Source organism: Meleagris gallopavo, chromosome 4, assembly GCF_905368555.1.
Source record: "Meleagris gallopavo chromosome 4, MGAL_WU_HG_1.1, whole genome shotgun sequence".
NCBI lineage: Eukaryota > Metazoa > Chordata > Aves > Galliformes > Phasianidae > Meleagris > Meleagris gallopavo.
Window position 1 is genome coordinate 5,636,046 of NC_139407.1, and position 26,163 is coordinate 5,662,208.

Sequence of the window (26,163 nt, forward strand, 5' to 3'; positions counted from 1 at the left end):
ATAAATGTGGGCAGTAGTAAATAAGCTACAGTAGGGATCAAGTAATGTTTGGAGAGAGAACGATTCAGAACTGTGTTGTCTTTGCCTTAAGAATTTGTTTGGCAAATGCTGCAGGAAAAAATAAAGAGGCCTTGATCCACACCATTAAAATGTAGAGGGCTACACTAACAGTTTTAGAAGTTTAATAGTATTTTTTTTATTAACTGCTTTTTTGGAAGCTTTATCAGGACAGGATGCCAAGAAAAGCTGTTCTCGCTAGAAGACATTGGAAAGAGCTGTTAATGTTAAGATGATTAGAGGATGAAATTGCAGACAGGAGAGATAGAAAACCCTTACCTTAACTATAAAGACATTAACTGCTAGGGAATAATCGGAGGAAAAAGAAAGTTTGGCCTGTACTTGCATTCACTGTGAATTTACAGCCTCTGAAATGGAGTTATGTATGAATAAAATTTTTCTTCTACTGCACACCAAACAGCCATGGAAGCAGCATCTTTTTGCTTGTTTGTAGAGTTTTAAAACTCTTAGGGAAAAAATCAAATTATTTGATATTGATTGCTGTGAGTGTGTAAAAATAAATAAAAGAAGAAATCAACATGTTGATAAACTGGTTGGTGGATGTGTGTTCTTTTTTGTATTATACAGGCCAGCTATATTCAAAGTTACTCTGAGTCATTTTTCTTTTGACTGTTGTTGGTGTAATCTCAGAGGATTAAAGTTGGAAAATATAATAGTATTAGATATACTAGCATGACTTCCATTTCTGTATACAATAAAACAAGGCTCAATAATTCAACCTTCAGTCCTTGTTTAAGTAGGCTAACTTGGGTGTAAAAATTCCAAGAAGAAAAAAAACCCAAATTTTCAATAGGCTTTTTAGTAGAACCTGTGTTAATGCAATGTGAAGCATAAGAAGGCATCATTAAAATGATCTTTTAAGGTAAGATGTGATCATTGTCTGTGCTTACATAAAGCAGCTCAGTACATTCTGTGTTCCAAAGCACAAGCTGTATATTTTTTGGAAAATCTGGACTTCGTATTGTGGATGATGTGATGGAGTTGACTCCTTTGAAGAGAAACTGGGTTGGGATCTTTAGTCTTTCTCATTTTGATGCGAGGCTTTCTTTAAAGTGGCTTTTAAGTATATGTTTTATGTAAGATTCTAAATGCAGGGTTTTTTTCTGTACTCGTTCTTGAAGTTCATTGGTATGATGAAAAATGATGCGTTAGATAAGGTCATTACAGTCTGTCTGGTATTTCTGAGACGTAAATCTGCTTCGCTGACTGCATGTTGATGTGATGGAAAGTAACAATTCAGAAGAAGCAGTAAATGATTTCCGTGGAATGACTTTAGTACTGCTTTAGAAAGCATTACAGGTTGAAGTCAGTTTGATGTATTCTGTGACAGGAGGTGGGCTTTTATGTGACAATAACAGGTTGTCCTCATCTGTGTTGAGAGCCGAATGAGTAACTAGTGACCCATGGGGCTGCTGGGCCCCTTGGAACTGTGCAGGTCTCCCAGTCTGAGCACTGTATCAGAAGTCCTTACTCAAAATGGTCACCATGTTACACATTACAAGTTGAGATTTGCTTCGTTTTTTTGTAGCAAATGAGTTCTACTGTAAGACAGGAGAAGCGCTGTTTATCTCATTGATGCAGCAGTGAAGCAGTTACTGCTCTGCAACAGTATGGCCTGAATCTTGGTGGTGGCCTTATGTGTTGGTGACTGCTCCTGCCCACCTCCCAGCTCTAATACAGACCCAGTATAATTCTTCTGGGAGCTTCCCTGAGTGAACCCGCTGTGTCCAGCAGCATGGGCCTCGTCCTTCTCTAAGAGACATGGGGTGAGCTGCAGTCCCTCAGCTGGTGCTTTTGTCAATCTCGAGGTGTGCTGTAGTTGTCTCTTTGATACCCTGCCCCAAAGCTTTTGAGCAATTTTCCGTTTACTTCCCGGTTTGTTTTTTTTTTCAGTATGTTGACTGTTAGCTAATGACAAGCCACAGCCGTCACATTGCTGAAGCTGAATAAAAGAAAGCACTGCTCTTATTCTTAGCCATCTACATTATTTCTTCTATTTCTACACACTTGACTTTCTGGAAAGGCATTTACGCTTTCAGTCCACTCTGGTTAAGAGATTTGCTCGTACCAACGCTGTGGAAAACTCTGATGCCTCCTCGTGTCCTGAGTTGCTGCTACTGCAGTATTTTGACTGTGCTGGCATTCCTTATCACTCATCCCTTGCCAGCAAGTTGGAGAAGAGATACCTGTGACTGGTGCCCAGCCGTGCATGTCGGCACCACAGAGCCAGCAGCCACGGGGAGCATGGCATGAGCACGGCGCTCGGCCCTTCTGCGTGCCTGCTTGCTTTAATGCAGCTCAGCGGAGAGGGGAGCAGAGCTGGCCAAGGCAGCAGGGATTCCTTTTCAAATGTAACCAAGCTAAAAATTGCTTTTGGCTCAACAGCAAGCTTGGAACGTCTCAAACAAATTGGAATTTTTCATAAAGTCATGATCGGAACGTGGAATTTTCATCCATGTTATTAAGCTTCATACTCTAGCTCATGCTTACAGCACATGTTAATAAAAACAGTCATTGTTTACAACAAGTTCCTGAAGTATGTGTGGCTTTTACTATTATTGTCTTTAACTTTTAAAAAGAAAATGAAGAACATGCTTTTGAAATACATTCTGATTTGTCATTACGACAATGCTGATTTGTAAAATATGGCTTCAGATATGTTTTTATGCCAACCTCTGTACAGGGATCAAAGACGTGGAGTTTAAACGGAACAGTTGTGTGCGATTAATTTTGGGGTCAGTGTTACAGATGTACACTTAATTGGTAAGGAATATTTTTTAATGACTTCTTGCAATTAAATAGCATTTCACACAAGCTTGCATCAGCTGCAAGGAGAATTGAGGAAACCAAACTGTACTGTATGTTACACATCTGGAAAGGCTTTTACTTGCAACTAGCTAGTGGTCTATCTGCAGAGGCCGTTTAAGCCAGGGATGTGTTTATGCTCACAAAACTATTAAGTGAACTCCTAGACATTTCAAAGTAGTGTAAGGAGGACTGGAGAGCATCGTGTTGCTGAGGTTGGCCATTCTTAGGTAAAACCAGTTATCTACTGTTCATCTGGATTTTATACTAACTAGAAGCTGTTAGACATAAAAACTGCAGGGAAGTTGAATTTGGAGACTTGAATAATTGGACAATAGGTTTGATTTCCTTTATGCAGTGTATTAAAGTTGCAGTGTGTTTTGTCTGATGCATAGATGATAAATGCCAATTGCAGAATTGTGTGTGTGCAGCAGAGCAGCATACCTGGAAGAAGTGTGGTGTCATTTTTTTCTGAATTCTATTTGTGCTGCAGGATGGTCATGCTGCTGCCTAAAAAGAAAATGCCTTCATATGTCTAAGGAAAGACTTTTCTTGGGGTTCTAAAGAAACTTGTAAATAAAAAATGAAGACGTGCTTTGGAAGTTATTTTAGTTTTATTCTGTACAGGCTTTCTTACATACAATTTTAGAAAATAAGGATTCCTGTGTTAGGACTGTTATCACAGAAGGCTATTCCTTTGGCCTTTCGTAATTATATAAAGACTGTTAATGGATCTATTGAAAACTCATTTAAGGATATTAATAGGGAAGATTGGAGTTTTCCTGAACAGGAGACAAAGCGTGCTTTGAATACATTTGCTACTGTGTGGTTTCTGTCATGTGCTCCCAATCTTACTTAAGAGACATTAAAGACTCAGCCTCCTTTAACCGGCAGCTCAAACATTCAGAATAGAGTTGGAGGGGCCTCCAAACTCATGCCTAAAGAAAAGGAAAAAATCACATTTGGAGGTAACAGATTTTGAAACTTTTTTTTTTCTTTTCCCCAGAGCTAGAAGAATTTTATCTTTATTTGTGAATACATCTGAGTATGGGTTTAAATAACAGCCCACCGTATTGAAATAAATATTAAAATCGAAAGAGTGAAAATCACAGAAACTGGAGTAATGTGCTAATTTTCTTATGCTTCTGTAATTCATTTGCAGTGTTTAGAGTTACTCACGTGTTGCTTGTGTATAAATGCTGCAGAGCTTGTGCTGGTGTGGCTTGATCCTTCTCTTTTCATGAAGAAAACTTACTTTGCAGTACAGCAGTGATAACAGCAATGTTGATGTTAGTGGTCTGATAATCAGACCGTTCTGACCTGATAAATCCTAACTTCCTAAATACTTTCTCAGGATTTGTTACTAATACAGAGAACGGGGAATTGCCTGCAGATAGCTGCAAACAGCAGCTTGTTGGATTGTAAGCATTGTTAAAGCATTTAGGAGTAGACTGTATTCTTACAGTCTGGCTCCTATCTCCTCCAGAATTCATAATAGATATATATATTATGAAATAGGATCAGCTTAACTTTGTATTTGAGAGAAGTTAATTTGTTGGGAAATTTGAGAACATCCTAAATAGTATTTGAAGAAAGAAGAGAACAAAGAGAGATTATATGTAATTAGCTATCAACTCTTTAAATCGTTTAAAAAATATATAAAGGAAATTAAAACTGAATTTTTTCAGGATAATAATCTCATTCTGAAGACCTTATGCAGCTTGCATTAACTTAATTTTAGTTTCTTAATAATATTGGTAATTATTTTTCTTCACAGATTATAGTGAATTATAGAAAATATGATTGAAATATAACTTCGTAGTCTGGGACCTCAGTCATTTTTGTCTGTCATAATGAAGTTCAAGACAAGAAGCGGTTGCTTATGAAGATATTAAATTCTGTACAGTATAAGCAATTCCTAATTTGTTAAGTCAAAAGAGCTAGTTCCCCACAGCTGGAAAAAAATTGAAAGTAGAGCCAAACTAGTCTTCTGTAACAAGTGAGAGAAAGAGATTGTGATTAATAGAGATTACAGCTTTATGTAATCAGAAGGGTGATGATGAAGAATGGGTTAGAGCTAGCAAGAAGTTGTATGAGTACATGAAGGACTGCCTGAACCTTTGTTTGTGATGTCCTAATGGCCAGCTTTGTTAAGGTCAGCAAATTTTGGACGGACTGCTTCATGGCATTTTGATATTGTACTTCCTGGAGCTGATCAGTTCAAATGCTTGTCCTCAGCCTTGCTAGAAAGATGGAACTGAATTGAATGAATGATGAGAATGATTTGAGTGTCAACAGAATTTGAGAGAGAGAGCAGTTAGGAGGAATGCAGGAGTTTTACTGCATGCAAGTTGTTTCACTTGGAGCTAGTTGGGGGGCATTGAAGAGTGCTTCTTTTGCAAGAAAGTTTAATGTATGTGACAACTGCATGTATGTTGGCTTCATATCACTGTTGTCATACCATGTAAAAGTGTTGCACCTACAAGAAATGTATATTCAAGGCTTTTTGTTCACTACAGCATTTCTGTATCAACAGCAATTCACACAAGTGTGCTGAGTGAAACAATTACCAAGTGTTAATTATTGTAGTTGTGATCCATAGGGTTTTTATGTATGTTTGTGGGTTGTTGGCATGTTTTTTTGTTTTTTTTTTTAAAGAGTAGTTGATCAATGTGATTCTGTCTAGATGAGATAGAATCTCATGTAAAATCTGAGAAAAGCCAGTTCTGGTAGTGGTGGGACTGCAAGCTGTTCTACCGATGTGCTCAAACCAGGGACAAGAATTCACTAACAGGTTGTGGAGTTCCAGTCAATTTGAGCAACCTGCTCAAGGAGTTGTCTTGCATCAGGCCATGCTGGAGTTAGATCAGAGACCTCAAGGGCAGCATGAACAACATCTGTTTTCCAAATGAAATACTAAACTGTTAGTAGCATGAGTAGTTGAGAGAGAATTAAAGAGCTGTCAGCCTTTCATTATCCTATCTGATCCCTAACTCTTGGCTCCAAAGCTGTGCTTTCCATTATAATGCATTACGATTGAGCCACATAATTAAAATACTTTTTATCTAAATGAGAGAGTTGTATGTATTCTGAGTTGTTCTTTGGAATTTATTTGTGGGACATAATTATTCTGTGTTCCCTATTAAAGTAAGTAGATGGTTATTAATTTTGCTTGCTACGGAGTCTCAAAGGCCGGAGGTGCTTAAGCAGTAGAACTTTACAGGCTCTGTAAAGTTTTTTAGAAGTTAAAATTGCTCAAGAAGTGGCAATGTCCAAGTGCATGGTCTTAGCCCACTGGAAGAGCTTTCTGTTTCCTACAAAAGAGTTTGACATCTAGTTGGTTCTTGTTACTATTTTATCTGAGCAGTTTTACTACCCTTAGAAGGCAGGTTTGGGGGAAAAAAAAGGTCTGGCTATCATGAAATAAACTTGTAGTAGGGTTAACTTGGTTGGAATAAGAAGTATTTTAATTATTTCAAAGAAAACCTGGAGATCATGGCATGTATCGCATCCGACAATCAGAGGACTGAAACCTTCTTTAGGTTGAGAAAATGTTATCAACATTAGCAAGTCATTTATAGTGGGAGTGGGTCCATAGAGGAAAAACACTGAATGCAGAAGACTGTGTGGCTGTAGCCCATATTTTTCCAGAGGCAATACTCTTAGCCAACTCTGCTCTGTTTTCAGTGAATGAGTACTCATTATGTTGATTGTTGGAGCATGTTTTCCATTTTATTTTCATCAATAAGTAGTGCAGTTTTTGCGCTTTAAGATTTCTCCAAAATGGAAAAAAAAAAAAAAAAAAGATAAGAATGTTCTACTTACAAAGCTTTATCATGCCAGAGCCACTTGATTAAAATCATTATATTTAGAGAGATTTTCATTTATGGCATGAATACAAATGAAAGCTACTAGTAGATCTGAGACAGCTAATAGTATTAAGTATGAATCTACCTTTGTTGGGGAAGAAAAATTGTAATTTTCATTGAGCTGGAGAAGGGAATGACTGTGTTTATATCACAGGCAAATTGGAAAAGTTAACATTTTCAAGTATTTGAGGCTTAAAAAAACCCAGAACTTGTATAAACTTGTTTTTAGTAGATAAAGAGGCTGATAACCAAGGGTTATTTTGGACTTTATTTTACAAAAGGCTTTCAAGTTCTTCTAACATTTGGAGAGAAAAGATTTTTAGAGAAGCTTGACTGACTATAGGTTAGTGTTGGTGTTAGACTGCTGTTTGGAATAGTAAATATGTATATTTTGTAAAAGAGGGCTGCTTCTAAGGAGAGGTTTTCTGCACATGATACGTAGTGCACAATTCTGAGGCAGTATCCACCAGATACAAAAAAAGATGGGTGAAGATTTCCAGATGAAATAGTCTGTAAAAAGAGATGTGATATAATCTGCATTGAAACACCACAGTAATGATTGACTTGTTATTCTTGAATTTCCTTTACTTTCTGTAAATGTAAACTGAATGCAAATACAGTTGCTGAAAAACAATTCATGTAAATAGTTAAAATCTTTCTAATGTCTGTGGTGTTGTGAATTCTGTCCTGGTTGTTGTTACCAAGAAATAATACAATGTCAACAATGCAAGTGCAGTAGAGGAGCAGAACTTGTGTAAGCAGAGCTCCTTGGACTAAAATTCTGGCAGTGTTTCTGTGGTAAAATACTGTGAGGTAAGCAGGTTGTCCCTTCAGTGTAGGCCTAATTTCTTAGCATTTCTAACTCTTGTTCACCTATAATGTTGAAAACGAAATCTAACAAACCCCTTTTATATAAACAACTGCATTTGAATGCAGAGTGGCAAATCCTTTCGTGTCTGTGCTGAAACACCCAATTCTGCTTCATGGACCCATTGTGTAACTCTCCTTGCTTTTGTCCATGGAGTAATGAGTAGTAATGAGAGATTTTGCTGTATGTGAGCTGATTTGAGTAAAAATAGAATAAGCACCCCTGTGCCATTGAAGACATTCTAGAGATTTGCAATTTGGAAGAAAATCTGGCCATATTCCACTGAATTAATACCTTATTTAGGTATTAGCTCCCTCCTGAAATCAGTAGCGGCTCTCAGTGGAATGAAGTGTTAATGGACATTCACAGCTGGATTTTCTGCCATGCTTTCAGAAGTGGTCAGGTACTGCTGGAAATGGGTTTGCGGGGTGGCACCAGGGCCCAGGAGAGCAGGAGATCTGGTCCAGGCTGAGGCAGGGAGTGGAGTGGGCCTGACGGGAGGTGGAAGGAACTCCCCACTGAGCACCATTTCACAATGGAGGGCGTGGGGAGGATGGGAACGGGGATGGATTGAGTTTGAGGGATTTGGCAGCACTTAGTGTGTAGGTATGGAAATGAGGAAGCCAAAGCCTGCAGACCTGCAGCTGGGGAGGCTGCAGAGGGCAGCAAGAAGGGCTTCTCCAAAGGTGCAGGAACAGCAAAAGGAGAGCATGGTGATGCAATGCAAGTCCAAGAAATGCCTGTGTACCAGTTCAGACTTGATAAACTCGAGACACATTGATTGGTTTTGCATTCTACATCATTACTTCCGTACTAAAACTGTTCATTTGAACAGTGTGAAACATGAAGTGTGGTGCTGCGTTTCATGATACATAATGGATTCAAATCTCTTCTAGGAGGACTACACTCAGCAGAAGGCACGTGATAGCTGGGCCATTCATTTACCTTTTGTGTCCTAGCTGAAGTGATTGTGAGGTGCAAGCTCTAGCTTGTCACTGCACAAAAGATAAATGTTAATGTAGCATTTTTCAGGCTCACTCAGCTCTTCTGTTATAATAAGGAACATTTCTCTTAAGAAAACTGTGTAATTTGGCTAGGATTAGTTGCCTTTTCAAAAGACCAACCAGCTGCTTCAAGGAGAAGGCAATAAAAAATTGAAGGATACATAAAAAAAAAATTGCAAATTGAGTTTGTCACTTACGCTGTGCACACAGCATACATACATTCGCGTGTACGACAGAGAAGACTAAAATTAGCACACATCTTTGCTTTTTTGCTGTAGGCACAGGGCTGTTGGAAGTCAGAGCATTAAAAGAAATTAAGCTGGTTCCAAAAGAACTTCAAGGAAGTGATAGAGTCTCAGGAGACATTGTGTTGCTTCCAAATTGAGTTAGGAGAAGTCTCTCCTGGCAAAAGGTATCTATCTGACACCAGACAACAACAGTGTGTGACAGAAATGTCGAGTTCATCCAGATGATTTGACAGGCAGCTGAACATTTACAAAATACTGAAGGTGACAGGAAATAAACCTTAAAACACTTTCTCATCAGGTAGTAGCATGTCAGATGCTATTTTTTTTTTTTTTTTTTAAATCCAATTCACATAAGAGGGCTGTATATGATTACTTTATGTTCTTTTTTTCAATTTAGTTGACAGAACAATTTTAATTTCAGTCCTTATGTTGTTTTGGCTTTAGCACCTAAACATGATGAAAAGCAAAATATGCTCAAATAAAGTGACAACCTTGATAGAATTTCATAAAAAAGATGCAGCAACCTCCTCATTTGCTGCTGCTTTTTCCCATAGCCCAATTTTAGGCTGCAGAGTATTTCAGAGATTAAAGGTATGTTTCTTCATGCTGAGCTCATCAAGAGTGAACTTATAAAGTCACTCGCTAGTTCAGAGTCACTTGCTGGCTTTGGTTCTTCTGTATCATGTTCAGACTCCTCACCTTCAAAGCTCAGTAAGACTTTGCTCTTGGCAATCTAATTTTTCTTTTCTCTTTTTTTTTTGTATGTATGTCTTTACGCGTGGAATTCCATCTGCTTTTCTTAGTGCAGTAAGTAAACATACTGATCTTTGTATCACAGCGAGCAAAGTTTGTTTATGCTTGTATTCAAAGTGTAAAACCTTTTAGAACCATACAGTGTTACTCTCAAATTTTTACATTGTGTTGATAAACCCTTTGGGGCTTTTGATACTTAAGCTGAAACACCAGTTCCCTCAAGCAGGGACAGGGCCTCCTGTGTTTCGGTGCTCTGTTGGTAAATCAAATGTTGCAATCTCTTCTGCATTAAGTAGATTAACTTTTTTTTTTTTTTTTTTTTTTTAATGTGAGCAAATAATATGTTTCATAAAGTAGTGGAAACATGGACTTGTGAAAGAATCTTAAATATGCTCAGGAAGCTGGCATTCTGAAGACACTCAGTTTTTCATTTTAAAAGAAGTTTACAAAAACACAGGTATTGCACAGAAACTGACTGAGTGAAGTGCCTTTGGGAAGCTTTGTAAATGTCCCTTTCTGACATTCCATGCTATTAGTCTGATTGTTTTGGCCCTAAGGCAATATTTTTAAATTCCTTACATTCTCCTGTATTCCAGCTTTTAATTTCAACACCTTTGTGGGAGACTGATTCTCATACTTACAGTAAACAACATTGTATTTATTTCTTGACATCAGACAAGAAAAAGATGCCGAAATATCTTCTTCTGTGTATGCTAAAAACAGTTAAGGCAGAGGAAGCAAAAAAACCTGTCACAAACCAACCCTGTTACTTTGAGTTGCCAGTGGTAGTTTACTCCAAAAGAAAATATGAGAATTGTTCAAGTAAGGAGAGATGCAACCTTTCTACAAAGTGCAGGGTTTTTCTGATGCTGTCTTGTGGAGTCCTGCTGAAAGTTGCCAAGAGTTACGGGTTGTTAACTGGTAAAGACCTTGCAAGAGTTGGGCAGCCAAAGGGCTCTAGCAGTGCATGCCACTCCAAGTTGTTAAGTGAAACCTGAAATCCAACGTGCTTTCCTTTGAGCAGTATTCTGATACATCTAGTACTGGGATTGGTGTCAAGAATCAGGTTAGAACAGAAAGAAATTACAGTGTTCTGTGGTACTTAGCAGAGAAGCTTTGAAGGTCTACTTTAACTTGATTGTTGAATGAAATAATAGTAAAAATAGTGTCTAGTTTCTTCATTAATCTAATATTTTTCCTGTTTGATTTGTTCAGCTCCTCCAAAAGTATAAGAACTATGTTGATGTGATTGTACTTCTTATACTGCATCATATTTTTTTTCTAAAGTACATTTGCTTCAGAGTTGTGATGTAGAGCACTGCTAATTTGCACAAAAGTGGTGGATTTCTAGGGTAATCTGGCTAGCTATTTGTTTAAAAAAGCTACTTTACTAAAATAAAGAATTGTACTAAGTTGTGACTAACCATCTTTAGATACGGCGTTTCAAAACAATTGTAAATCTTTTTACTTTTTAAAATCAAATGTGTGGTTGTTTTATAACTATACTGAGAAGAATGAAAACTAGTACAGCTATCTCATTAACTAGTAGAAATGAATGTAGTTGCCAACACTAGCATTGCCTACTTCTAGTGAACTGTCATTAGAAGAAAAGTGAACTGTCAGATACTTTTTCATGATGTTCAGCAAGAGTAATTCACACCATGGGAATACCAAAGATTTGTTTTTATGGATACTGCAGCATACTGACAGCCTGGTAGGACCTCCTGACATAGAAGTATCTCACGTTTTTATCATTTACACTGCAGTTAGTGCAGAAGCTCTCTAACTAGAAAACATTTCATTTGCACTCAGGACCTCTGCAGTCTCCAAAAAAGTTCTGGTAAAATTTATTCCACTATTAATTTAGTGTCGGATGCAGGTTAATAGTGCTTCACTGAGGCCTTTCTTTGAACAAATCTGACCTGGTTTGTGTTATTCCTTGAATAAGGGGGAAAAAAAAAAAGAGCTTTTAAGATTCTTCTTGGACAGTGGAAATGCTTTGTGTTCTAGAACTCAAAAAGAAATGGGGAGATTTAGTTGAAAATGTTAAACCTCTAGGTTTGTGTTTTCTGTAAATCTGGCTGTTCAGATAGGATGATTTTGTGGTTAGGACTGAGCCGTAAATAAGGCAGGAAAGGAAAATTGAAAGATCTGAGGCAAGATAAAGAAGGAACTAGAAAATCAAAAGGAACAACACTCTCACTGAAAAGTATTTTTTTCAGTAGGAGTCAGAAGATGAAATCTTGGGTATACCTGCATTTGCTGGAGAATGTACATGCAAAGAATTTGCTCAACCCAAATCCGCCTTCAGAACAAGCTGACTGTATGTTTACTGTAGCACGTTAACAGCTTTCTTATTTTTACTGATGACTGAGTATGTCTTACAATACTGGTTCTCAAGGCAAAAAAAAAAAAAAAAGTTGCACCAATAAAAGTACCTCTTCAACACTAAAATTATTGTACTTTCTATTGCTGTGTAATTGGAGATTTTCAGTAATTGATTTCTCATCTTGTGTTGGATATTAATGTGACTTAGTTTGGTTTAGGAACTCGATGGAAAAACAAGTAAAAACATAGAGGAAGAATATGTTTCTGCCTTTACCTGTAATAAAATCACAAATAACTGTTGATAATTAAAGATCCTCTTATAATATGGACCAAAATGAGTGTTGCAATGGAAAGGCAGTGGTTATATAGGGAAGCTGGGCATAAAAACTGCTGCTGAGTTGTAAGAGCAGGCTATCTTTTTTGGAGGTAGACAGTGCTTTGGTTTTGCACCTAGGCAGTTCCAGAAAGCTTTTTTTGTCTGTCCAGTGCTCTGTAAAAAGAAGACAGCCTGCTCCCTTGAAGGCACTCAGTGTCTGGGAATGTGGGATAGCTGAAAGCTCTGTACATAGGGTGGGTAAGTTCACCTGGTTGAAAGGAACTCCCAGGCCAAACTGCAGCCTGGCAGCAGGAGAAATCCATCCTGGAAAGGGACGACTGGCAGTGCTGCAGCAGAGGCTGGTGAGGAGAACTGCCTATGGAACAGTCTTCCTGTTGGGCAGGAGTAGGAGGTCATTCTTGTGCTCCTTCAGCTTACGCTGGTTCTCCAAGTGAAAGGAGTTACACAATGAACTCTGTTTTATGCCAGTGTAAGCATATTTACATTTGGGCTTCTGCCACAGAAACTTCTTTTTGAAAGGAAATCGGATCTCGTGTTTCTGTGGCATAAGTTTCTCTTGGCTTAAGCTCATGAAAAATACATACAGTTGCATACTGTCTGTTAAAAAGGTAAAAGCAAAGTTAGAAATAAGGTGACTGAAGAGAAAGTGTAAATCCAAAGGGAATTGCAATGAAATTCTGTAGGTTTCTAAGGGGAAGTATCTGGATGGGAAGAAATACAAGGAAGCTTAAGAAATCCTAGCCTCATACAAATAAATATATATGCGCTTCTTGATATTCTTGTTGTGCTGTTTGTTTTGATGTCACCATTTTTCTTCTGTAAAGGAATCTCGCAAGTGAAAAATTATGTGTATCTGTGCCTTAGCTAAAACTAGATTTAAACTGTTTATATGTAAGCATTTTTAATTCCACAGAGATGACTAAGGGAATAATTCTAAGAAACCTGTTTTGCACGGTGTCTTTCTGGGCTTTAACTTTTAATTTCCTAAAATGTTTTTGTCTGTACTTCGGTTGCTTTCTCAAAGAGCTCCGGGGTAAATGGCAGCTGTAAACCTCAGGGTAGGCTGCAAAGTTTTTCTTCCAAAGCCTTCCTTTCAAGTGTAGCCAAGCGAAAGGCAGGGAGTGAGCTGGAAAGTCTGGCTCAGCGTTATCGCCGCGGCCGGCTATCCTGGTGAGCAGGCCGAGAGGCGGAGGGGAGGCCGAGCAGCGAGGCACTGGGGCTGTGGGCTGTGTCCTGAGCACGTGTGCCTGTGTGCAACACGTCCCTCCCGCTTCATCCTTTTCATCCTGCTTCATCTATTGCAGAAGGCTGTTTCTGTCTTTCTTTTTCGGATTGCTTCAGCGTTTGTGTGTTTGGAGCTTCATTCATGCGTGACTTTGTGATAAGCTGTATGAACGCAATACTGAGTTTACTTTGACGTAATCTGTTCCACTGGCACTCCTATTCTGGTTTTGTTTGCGTATCCAAAAAGGTATTTTTTTATTTTTTTTTCCTAAGCAGTCTTAAAAGTTCTTTCCCAATATAGGGAGACAGGTGACTTTATCATGGGACAACTCCAGTTATTCTCAGTGCAAGACAGTGACTGTCTTCTCGTAGCCATGACTTCTGGGTGCCCTTCTTCTGCCAAGTAATTCTTGGGATCATAATCTGTGAAGTGCAGCAGGTTTTTTTGTTAGCTTGTTTGCTTTACTGGGGAAGGAAATGGATGAGCAGACAGTGCTTCCTTTGTTATACAGATGCATGCTGTTTCTGTGGCCATGAATTTCCTCTCCAACCGTTTAGAGCACACAAATTCTCTAGTTGATATCTTTGTCTTTTTCCTTATCTGGACTCATACAGAGTATGCTGTTACTGTTTATAATGTGCCTCAGTGCAGTTAAGTGTGATCGTGGAAGCATATCTTGTTTTCATCAGTCTGAAGATCTCCAGACTTTTGTGAACAATTACATGAATAGTGATAATATAAAGGATTTAGTGCCCATTCTAGCTGCAATAGAACAAACTGTGGCTTGCCTTATTCCTATATAAATCAAGCTCATCTGTGCATCTGTTTGTGTATGTATATATGATTATCCTTTGACTTTGATATAGAAAGAAAACTGTTTAATAAGTTTACAAATAAATAATACCTTTAAAATAACATCATTACTGCGATTGTAAAGTCATGCACAGAACCTGAGAGAGTCCAAGGAAACTGGATTCCATTGAAAGATAAAATTTCAAGTGGTAAATATGAAATAAATTATCAAGTACTCTGCCTCCTGTCTAATTACACAGACTCTGAGTGGTAATTCCTTCTGAGAATTTCCTTGCATTGTGTTCCTCTTGAGATAGATTGCAAACTGCAATTGCACATGCAGTGTGCTGGTAGAAGAGAGACATACCACAGTGTAGACCTTTCTGAGTAATATTGCCAGTACTGAATTTCATTACAATTTATCTTTTACGTTAGATCTTCAATACAATTCCATAAAGAAAAAAAAAAAATATTGTGCTGTAGTTGACTATAAATGCTATCTTTTGCATGGAAAAACTGTTTTGGTAATGCGAGTTACTGCTGCTTACATTAGCAAAGGGTTGCACCCTCTTCTGAATATTCATAATTAGAGAAGAGAGTTTTGAAAGAAGTATCTCTAATGCTAGAGTTTTATGGTTTACTCTGTAAGGAGGGATTACAGTATTGTTTTGTAATTCTCACATGCATTCAAGAGCAGCACTAGTTACCTACAGTTTTCAGATATTCTGGAGGAATTGGAAGAAAAGCCAAGGGTAGTCACTTTGGACTGATTTTTTCAGTAATTCTTTTCAGCTGTGTTTGAGAAATAAATAAAAACAGTCGTTCAGGATGAAAGCTCTCATCTTTAATAAAGTGAGATTTGTTTTTCAGGCTGGAAAACACCTCCCTTATGTCCTCATCCTCATCATTAATAAGCAAGCCAGACAGGCAGAAAACGTGCCTCAAAGGTCTCATAGCAAATTTGTTATTCTAATGCTGTATTTTCTTGCAGAATTTTTCTGTCATCTCTCTCAAGTGGTCGAATAGTTTCCAAAAGTGCTCCTTCTCCTCCCCCACCCTTTTATTTTTATATTGAACTGATAAAGCCTAGTGGTCTTCTCTTATGTATAATTTTACTTTCCAATTTTCTATGTTTACTTTCATTCATCATCCCCTGGAGAACGTAATATAAATTCTATGTAGTGATACTTCACTAATTCTAACTGGTCTTTTCTTTTTCTTCTTCTTTAGGGTGTACCTCAGTTACCATGTGCCAAAGCATTGTACAACTATGAGGGAAAAGAACCTGGAGATCTTAAGTTCAGTAAAGGAGACATCATCATTTTGCGTCGACAGGTGGATGAAAATTGGTATCATGGAGAAGTCAATGGCATCCATGGCTTTTTTCCTACCAACTTCGTTCAGATTATTAAACCTTTACCTCAACCTCCGCCTCAGTGCAAAGCACTTTATGACTTTGAAGTAAAAGACAAGGAAGCAGATAAGGACTGTTTGCCATTTGCAAAGGTAAAATATAAATACAATAAATATTTTCTTTGAATAATTTTATTCACTTCAAAAAGAAATAATAAAATGTATGTAGTCTTGTCTGCATTTCTAATGGGTCTATACAAATATGAAAAGGGCAGATAATTTTGTGGGTATTTTCTCTTATGTAGATGAGTTTTGCCTTCCTTTTCTTTCTGAGTTGCATACAGTTTCTCTAAGGTTTTATTTTTGTGGATGGAACTTTTCATAATTGCAGGAGTTGCATTCTTAATCTCCAAGAAATAACCTATGTTATGAATTAAGTGTTCCATCTTCTAAAGAAATTCTTGATATTAATTTTCAGCTGTACATTTTGTGTGATTTTTAGGCTCTAGATACTAAATACGAAGCAGTACTAATCTTTGTGATTCTGTAATACTACTAATTGCCTTTTGGAAGATGTGACATTCTTAAATTGTTGTAATTGTCCATCTCTTAAGGCTATGTTTTAAGAGAAATCAGAGCTGTCCCATTTTTTGTTTCTGATTCTTTATCAGGTTGCACAAAAATGTTTCAGGATGAAATGTGAGCTAATTGCATTTTCATCCTTGCCTACTGAAAATGGAAAGGATGGCTACAATTCTAAAAGCAAAAGGTTTTATCTCTTTTTGTGAAATTAGCAAAAGTACGTGTGGTCAGGCCGTGGTTTTTACTACCCAGAACTTAATGTTGAGGATAATTGTCATTAGCTTGCATATTTTGATTAGATTGTTTGCAGACTGTATGTTTTGATCTACACTCGTGCTTGAATTGGCATCTTGTGTTTCCACATGCTTTAACTTACCTACAAAATAAATATGAATCTCAGTGTAGCAGTGTTTAATATGCACGTGATGCAGTTTTTGTATCGTGCTCAAAGCCATATCTAGAAACACAAGCTTGGGATATATCTGAAAGAAGTCATGCCACTTATCAGTGCTACTAAATGTTTAATAGAGGAGCAACATCTATGGAACATTAGATAATGAGATGTAAAAAAAAAAAAAAAAATAGAGTTCCTGTGGATGAATGCCAACATTTAAAAGGGAGGTTGACAGAGCACTACAAACTGAACGTGCCTGGAAGCCTGTTATGAAAGACAAACTAGGCAACTGAGGTTAGCTGTGGACGGTTTATCAAAATAGGAAAAGGAACACCTGGAACTGACTTCAGCCCCAAGAATGGCATACTTGTATTACAGAATGCTTTCTGTGAGGTTCTTGCCTATGTAGCACCTTCTCTGATTACCTGTGCATTATGGAGGGAGATTTAATTAGAAGTTTAATTAGACTTGGGAGACGTAATCACTGCATGTTCCCACAGGATGATGTTCTGACTGTAATTCGCCGAGTGGATGAAAACTGGGCAGAAGGAATGCTAGCTGACAAGATAGGAATATTTCCAATCTCATACGTTGAGGTGAGTTGTGCTATCAGTAAGGCTGTGCCCACTGTGCACTTCGTCTTCTACAAATGAACTACTGCAATTAATGAATAGCATTTCTAAAATAATTGGTACTGTTGATGATTCTAAAGTAACCTGAGATAGATTATTCTAGGTCTAAAGTTATTTATAAGATCTGTGTGCTTAGTTTGGGAAAGTTCATGATTTCAGCAGTTGAATCAGTGATTTTTATGTAGTCATTTGATACTTGTTTTCATCAAATGAAATCAGAATGAAAGTATTGGAGGCAGTCACTGTGTTTTCTTATTAGCACCGTGAGTCAATCACAGACCACACTTAACCACAAAACGAAAGCAACCAGCAAGTCAGAAAGTAGTAAGCTTTGCACTGTCCCTCTCAAACCAAATCAGCACAACTAGGAAGTTAGAAAATATAGGCTGCTGTTAAGCAAGTAAAGCATTGTATTTTACATCAGATAGACTGTTACGTAAAATTTTCTGTCTTCCTTCATTTCTTGAGGTAGTGCTTGAGAGAGTCTCCCCAACCTTTTAGGGTGTCACATTTGAAAGCTATTATCTTCTATGTAGAAGTGAGTAAGTCATTAAGAATAGCATCTACAGCTGCAACAGTTGTTATTGAAATTTGCATCGCTGGTAGGTATGCTTGAGGATATTTTAACATAGACTTCTTGGGCCAAAGTGATTTTGTTTAAATAAATGAGATAGATGGATGAAAGGAAGTGTTTTCACATTGTAGTTGGCATGAGAAATTTGTACCTTAGGTCACGGGAGAAATGTGTAACCATATTAAGCATTCAGTCAGGTGCTGTTAATGCCATTCTCGAGTGTCCTGCAGAGATGGGAACTTGCTATAAAAAAAAAAAAAAAGAAGAAGCCAACAGAAACACATTGTTTTCAGACAACATGGAAAACTTTCTTTAAAAAAGGAAAGATGTGTGTATTCATGTTTATAGGTTGGTCTTAGAATCATACACCTGGGGATAGAGAACTTAAAATGACTTAAAAACAATATTTCTGATAATAAAACAGAAGAAAAACATAAACATTTCAATCTGCTCAGTGCAATTTTGTCTTCTGTTTAAGAAGATTTCAGAAACTGATCTAAGAAGTTCTTGCCCCTGGCTGTTCATTCCTAGCTCCTTGCAGTTAACTGTCCCTTCAGCTCCAGTCAGTACAGCTTTTTCTGGTGCTTCTTTGAACTAAATCACTTAATTCAGGCAAGTTAGGGAAAAAAACATTCTCTAGGGCTGCCGTTTGGGCTAACTAGCTAACCATTCAGATCCCATTTCTACAAAAATCTGCAAAATGGAAATTTACTCTTGAAAACAGTTTATGTAAAAACAATAGTCTCAAAAAATATTTCACTTGAAATTTTCAGATAAATTCCATCAGCTAAGAGAATGTTTTAAACTAACCCTTTTAGATAAATTCACACGTTTAAAATAGGCACAAGCACTTTTATACGTACACTCAAATCCACAGTATAACGATGAGCATCTAGAACAATATAAATTAATCACAGAACGATGGAAGTTGGAAGGGGCTGCTGGAGATCAGCTGGTGCTGTTCAAGTAAGAGTGCCTCAGAGCACATTCCCTAGGCCCAGATGGCTATTGAAAATTTCCAGGGAAGGAGATTCCACGAGCTCTCTGGGCAGCCTGTTCAGGTGTTCAGTCACCCATACAGTAAAGTTGTTCCTCACATTCACATGGAACCCAAAGGGTTACTTCAGATCATGTAGATGTTTCTTTTATTTATTTTTTTCAGAGTATACTGAGCTACCTGTATACCAATTACTACTTACATACCTGAGTACTGCACTTGCTCTAGTGAAGAGCAGTGAGATATGTCAAAAAATAAATGTTTGGATTTTGGAATTTTTGTTTTCCGAGATTATGTAACTGTTCTTCCTGAAAATATGCAAACAGCTGATGGAACCAAGTAAATTGAACCATTCTTAGGTACATCATATTTATTATATTTTGAAAACTAAATATATATATATATTTTTAGTTATTTTGATATGTTTTTTTTAGATACATTTCCTAATCCTGTGATCATTACCTGTTTTTGTCATAATGACAATGCATCTCTGCCTTGTACGTCAGTACACCTTTTATTTTTATTTTTTGATCAGACAGTAGCTGCATTTACTAGAGGTCTTATTGGCTTCTGTCACTAAGTTTAAGATTAATATAATCTGTCCTGTTTATTCCTGAAAATTATTCTTGAAGTTTATTCTTGAAATCCTTGAAAAACTCTTATTGACTGTGTTTGTGGTCAGCTTATTACCTGGAGGAATATCCCCAATTTAATGGTTGCCTGTGTGCTGTATTCATTTATATAGTCAAACATATTAAGTCTGTGATAATAATAAAAGCTAAGACTGACGATGTTTTGAAAGATATTTTAATAGTGATTGCATTAAGAGAGTAATTTGCTAACTGACTCGCAAAACACTGTCTTTATTTGTAGACGTGTGACATTGTGAAATAATCACTTCCATCTCCAAGTGTAAAATAAAGTGTGCAAAACGTTACAAGAAAACGTCTAAGAAGGAGAAATGCTGAAACCGAAGACTAGAAAAAGCCCTCTAGCTGTATTAAAGTAAATCCTAGCTAATATTATCTAAATGACTAAACTTTCAACTGATGGAATTTCAACATATTTGCTTTAAAAGTAGATACAGTCCTGAGTAGAATGTAAATTAATTAGAACATCAAATTTGATACTTTGATATGGATGAACATTTAGTAAACAGGCTCAGAATCTAAAAGCTATTTATATTATTGCAAGAAATCTTAAAAACAAACAAACAAAAAAAAACAGCTAGAAAAATACAAATATCTAGAATGGAAAAAAGAAAGACTGGAAAATAAATCATTATTCAATCAAAATGTCAATAGAAAATAATGACAGCTCCTGTTTTCTCAAGCGAATGTGAACAACTGGAAAACATCTCTTTATTAATCCATCTCCTCTAGTTTTATTTATAAGCATTCTTTCGGAAATACAGTGAAGTATTGTTATTCGTATCTTGAATGCTCATAGTTGTAGATCATTTTAAGCTGCTTCGTCCATCAACCAGTGCAACATTTTCAAAAATGGTAAAATAAGATTTTATGTACCTACTGTTGGTAGTTTTTGTTTGTTTGTTTATTATTATTATTATTATTATTAGCATCTTTTCCAGTACTAAACAAGAATGTTTCACAACATTTTTTAATGTGTCTCTGCATTTCACACTGGATTTTTAGACTGGATTTCTAAACATATTTTTTTAAACATCACACTTACTAGACTCAACTTCCTGTCACTGTTAGATGATGTGATCTAATGGAAACACTTCTGTAGCAATACTGACTCAGAAGAATACTTCTTGACTGTTTTGACTAACCAGAACAGAAAATCTATGCAGAAAATGGATATTGTATATTATGCTTGAAACCAGGGATAGTTAGGTTTTAATAGAAAGTGATAGTCTAATTCACATTGTATTTGAATGTAGTAACCTCAGTGTTGTTATTCCAATAATAATTGCCAAGTGTCATAATTTTAATCAATTTTCCTTACAGAAACTGCAATGCAGAACTACTGAGTTAATTTCAGTAATTCATATGAACACAGCTCTCCTTCTGACTGTCAGCTGTTCAGGTTTTCTAAAATGATTGTTCTGCTGGTTTGAACAGAATATGTTCTGAAACCTTAATTACAAAGCTGAATTTAGATTTCTAAGCTATTATCTGTCTTCCAGGGGGATGTTTAGCAAGAGTAATAATGTCAAATAAGGACAATATTTGCCTCTAGTTGCACTTACACTTCGTTTGAAAATATATTGGTGAAAGTGAAATGCAGCTTAGGAATTTTTGTTTGACCAATAACAGCGTTGGTGATGGGAGAAAAACAGCTTTTTGATGCGTGATAATGGAATAAAGTTTTGTAAGTAAAAATTCTGGATGAAGAATAATGAGGGTAACTGAGAGAGCAGGTAGTGTTTTGACTTAATTTCGGAAAGTGATAATATTTGAATTCCATCTATCTACACGTGAATGAAAAAGGCCAGAATTCATTTGTTAAATAAGTGCAGTAAAGCGTAAGCAGAAGGCTGGCAGTAGCCATTTGTGGTGGTCTGCTTGATCATTTCTCCAGACAGCTGCAAGGAGATGGAAGCCCAAGAGCCCTGCAGGCCCATTGAGTTGCTTCGAAGCCAGCTGACTGTGCTGTTACCATCTGGGGAGATGTTCTATTTCCTGGGGTTTGCTGGAAAGGGGTTTCAGGTGACCTGACGCAACGATTATTTTATTAATTAAAAAAATAAAATTATATCAACGTGAAAGTTAAAGAAGTTTCAATTTAAATGTGTCTCCTCAGGAAAACCTGCAAAATACTGTGCAATGCTGCTGTCCTCAGGTTGTTTCCTTGGAAAGGCCAGCCATCCATTCACAGCCATCGTTAGGTTGCACGTTACCATCCTGTGCTTGTTTCTGTCTTTAAGAAAGCTCAGTATATTGCTCATATTTGAATCATTCCCATGTGCAGGCTTTAACTTTTCTCTGATATGTTGTTTGCTTTATAGAAGAACTGGATTCTGTAGGCATTTTTAGTTTGAGGAGGTAAACAAACATGATTAGCTGTAATTGTGGTGCCTCAGGATGCTTCTGGCAGTGAGGCATTTTTGCTTTCATTTTGTTTTTTACTCATGGGCGATCCCTTAACTTTTCTGATTAGATAATTCATATTTTAGAAATGTGTACTGCCTTTCTTTTTCTGATCTACATTATTTGTGAACAAACTGTTAAATGAATGATAGAGAATGGATTGGATAAGTTTGGTTGTGGCCAGTGTTAGAAGACAAGGTGGAATGCACAACGGGTTCTTAGGTAGCGTGTGAAGAACTTAATTTTGAGTTGAAAAATAGAAAATGACTACCAATACAAAATATATTAAATTGTTAGTCTATGAAAAGCCTGCCTGTTCTTCCAGGTTGAAGAGTAAGTAGCAGAAAAGTCTGTCTTTGGTCCTGTTTTGCTGTTTGTTTCGTATCCTTCAACCTCCTATTGGTGTTCTGTGTTAAAATAATTTTTTCACTAGTCTACTGACTATGTATGTACAATCTAAATTAAAAATTTAACAAAAAAAAAAGTAAAAATCCAAATGATGAATTTGTAAATCAGTTGCAGAAAGCTGTATGGATGCTTTATATACTATATAAATATGGTATAAAAATAATTTGTTTGTATGATTCATATCCAGTGGGAGGAAAACCAAGTGTTTACACTTCTTTTAGGAGAGTTTATTACTGTGCCATTGTTCTCTACTATTCTGCCCTGTCTTTTCAGCTACGTTTTAAAGAACCAATAATAGGAACTTGTAGGAATTATTTCTGTGCTGTCATCTTCACGTCATCTTTTTCAAATCCTCCTTTGTTTCCCTCTTCCTCTGTACTGTATTGTGGGTCCTTTTTCCTCGTTAAGGCCTTTCAGTAACTTAATTTTTCCTGCCTTTATGACCTAACAGGTTTTTGTGTCGGTTCCTCATTGCTCAGTAATTGCCATTTTGATCCTTGTTTATTTCTTCTGTCTATGCATGTAATTTCCTTCCAGATCTTGTCTTTGAAATGCTATTTGAAAATCTTATGTTTATTTAACAAATTTGTGTGTGTGTGTATATATTCTACCACTTTATATTACCTACTTGCTGTCAGAGCTCAGAAAGTGTTCAGAATATGAGCTACTGATGTTTCTATGAGACGCACTTCAGTGGATGTTGATATAAAATGATGAATAACGTGTAACTTGTGTAGTAAAGTTTTGATGGGACAACATACTTCTTGGTGTCTTGAGACTTATAAGGAAATGATTACAATAAATAGAAAAAAATATGCTGAAAAACAAAGGTAGGGCTTCCACAGTTGCTAATTTCATTCTTTCACAGTGGTGTTCTTGAGATAAGGTTTTTTTCCTTTCTTCGTAATGGATTGAATGACCTGAGTAACATTATTCGTATTTAATGGAACATATTAATTTGTTTGTTCAAAAGACTGGTGCTTGTTTACATCAGCTTATGAATAAATGAGAGTTCTGATGCTATTATTTATAGCAGCTTTAAAATATTGATGAGATGAAATCAAGGTTTTGTGAGAAATTTAGTTTTTTTTCTCCCTTTCTGAGTAATCTGTTGTAACAAGAATGTGTACAGGATTCCATACTTTGTTATCAGAGAGGAAGGACTTGTTTGCATTTTCTGTCATCTTGTTAGAACAAATCAGCAAACAGACTGCTCTTCTGTGGGCAGGGGAAAAACCCTATGAGATAAACTTAAAAAAGAAGAATTGATTTTATGCTCTTTTGCACAAATATGCTATCTCAGCATTAGAGAATCCAGAGGCTACAGATTTTTTTTTACAGCTGAGAAGATGTTTCCACCAGGTTCTCAATTTGTGTTTCTTTTCCTCTTATCCTGTTCTATTCTTATCCTGTTCTATGCTACTTGTTGTCAGGTAGTATAAGGATATAGCTGAATTTGCCCTACTATGTAATTAAATTTGTGTTTAGGAAGCCTGTTTTTCACTTTTGCTACTGTTACAAGTGTGTAAGTAGAAAGGGATGCTAGGAGGAATGTCTTCAGGAATGTGCATGTCTTCAGGAACCTGCATGCAAAGGTTTGGGTTGATGTCATAAACAACAAAAAAGGCTTAAAATGAAACTAAGTTTTTAAATAACACAGATGTTTATATTATAAGGTCAAAGGAGGCTGTTGTGATTTAGTCTGACTTCTAGATAACACAAGCCATGAGTATTTCTGAATTAATCCAACTTTGGACCAGTTCATATCTTCCTTTCTGCGCTGAAATTATACCTTCTGTTGCTAGCCCACACCAGTCTGAATCTAACCATGCTAAGTTTGTAGTGAAAGCCTCATCAATCTGTGTCGACTAATTTGTTGGTCAGTGTGGCACGTTTTTGAGTTTTGAGTTGCATAGTTTTAATTTTACTATAATATGAGTAGTAAAATTCATGTAATTAATTAGTAAAATACGAAAATAGAATTTGGTTGTCTGTAGGTGATCTTTATAAAGAAAAAAATACTAATTTTTCATGTGTGAATATTTTTTTTGTAGTTCAACACAGCAGCCAAGCAGCTGATAGAATTGGATAAGCCCTCAGGTTCTGCTATAGACTCTGGAGAAGGTACCTCTGGGGCAGCCCTCAACAATTCAGTCCAAAAGCACAGCGATACTAAGAAAAACACCAAAAAACGACACTCTTTTACCTCCCTCACTATGTCCAACAAATCCTCACAGTCTTCTCAGAATCGCCACTCGATGGAAATTAGTCCTCCTGTCCTCATCAGCTCTAGCAACCCAACTGCAGCAGCACGCATAAGTGAGCTGACGGGACTTTCTTGTAGTGCCCCTTCTCAGGTAATTTACGTGAAATTAAGTATAAATCATGTTTTGTTTTTTAAGTAACTATAAAGGCTTCTTCTTGCATTGTTTACTCCAAATTACTTCTTATACGCAATTAATATCATGATGTCACAAAGCTCATCTTCAAAGTTTACGTTTTAAAGAAAAATATTTACAGTGGTCCTTCAAAAATGATTGCAGATATTTTTGGTCTTGCGAGGTTCTTTTTTTACTGCTCTTAAGTAGTTATCTGGCTTAATTTATTTGTTAATCCCATGCTTCTTCAAAGCCTTTACTTACAAGTGACAGCAGTTAGTGAGCAATTGTGTGCTTCACATAAAGAATACATTTTGAGAGTGGACATAGTAATGTTCAATATGTAGATCAATCCATCTCCAAAATTTCAGAAATATCAGATTTTTTTTTTTTTTTTTTAAATGAGAAGTGTGATCCAGTATCTTTTTCATGAGTATCTAACCAAAAATTATTTCTGTTGTAAAATTTTGGGTGGTAGAATGCTGATGGTTTTGACCACAAAGCTTACAGCTGTGTAAAAAACTGTTCCCATAAAGTTAATCAGAACTGACTCTGTTCTTTGTTTGTTTGCTTTTTTTTTTTTTTCCCAACAGGTTCATATCGGTACTACAGGGCTAATTGTGACTCCACCCCCTAGCAGCCCAGTCACAACAGGGCCTTCATTTACCTTCCCATCAGAAGTTACCTACCAAGCTGCTCTTGGTGTAAGTACTGTTTAAGGAAACTCAGCTTTCTCATACATCTTTGGTCTGTATAATCACTTTTCCTTCTGGAGTTCTGATACACTGATTTGAAATAATGGTCTTATGATGGTGATCTATGTAATAGATGATAGTATCAACTACAGCAGAAACATTTTTTATAAAATAATTATTGCATCATGTGATCTCTATCAATTTCTCTAGTTTTCCTCAATCTGTTAGACTTCTTTGATCCCATTGTCCAGAAAGTACTTGCAAGCACTGGGCAAACAAATTCATTGTTGATACCCTTGTTAGGCAGAATACAATTCTAGTTAATGTATTTGCTGCAAGCGTAAGATATTGATTTGATTTGTGAGCAAGATGCTCAGTTTTGGAGACGATGGGTTAGAAAGGATCTGAAGCATAATTTCAAATTTTCTATCAGAAGGTCTTTTTTTCCTCTTAGTGACTCTTTTTCTTGTTATTAAGAAGCAGTAGTTCTTAATTTGATACCAGTGTGGAAAAACATTTTATTTTGGTGTTGGTGCAAAGTCATTAAACTACCTTGGGTGCTTTAGTTGCATAAGCTTGTTCAAAAGCAATCTCACCATCAGTACCCATAGGAGTTAAATTACAGTGCTAAATGCAACGTGGAGTGAACCTTTGCCACATGATTGTCCTGTATCCTGCAGTGATGCTTTCTCTTTGTGATAACTAGGTTCCTGGTTAGATTTCCAATTAGGCATATAATTCCCATTGAGAATCTAAATTATTCTCAACCACCCTCTTTAAAAGTCAA

At 36.6% G+C, this 26,163-nt stretch overlaps 1 protein-coding gene across 1 annotated transcript in view; it reads left to right on the forward strand.

Annotated features, from left to right (window-relative positions):
- SH3RF1 (SH3 domain containing ring finger 1) overlaps positions 1-26,163 on the forward strand; it is a 73,260-nt gene that overhangs the window by 26,452 nt on the left and 20,645 nt on the right. The window contains exons 3-6 of the mRNA XM_085222074.1: positions 15,538-15,813; positions 17,137-17,232; positions 24,358-24,660; positions 25,275-25,385. Of these exons, the coding sequence (XP_085078200.1) occupies positions 15,538-15,813; positions 17,137-17,232; positions 24,358-24,660; positions 25,275-25,385 (786 nt within the window). The remainder of the gene's footprint in view (positions 1-15,537; positions 15,814-17,136; positions 17,233-24,357; positions 24,661-25,274; positions 25,386-26,163) is intronic.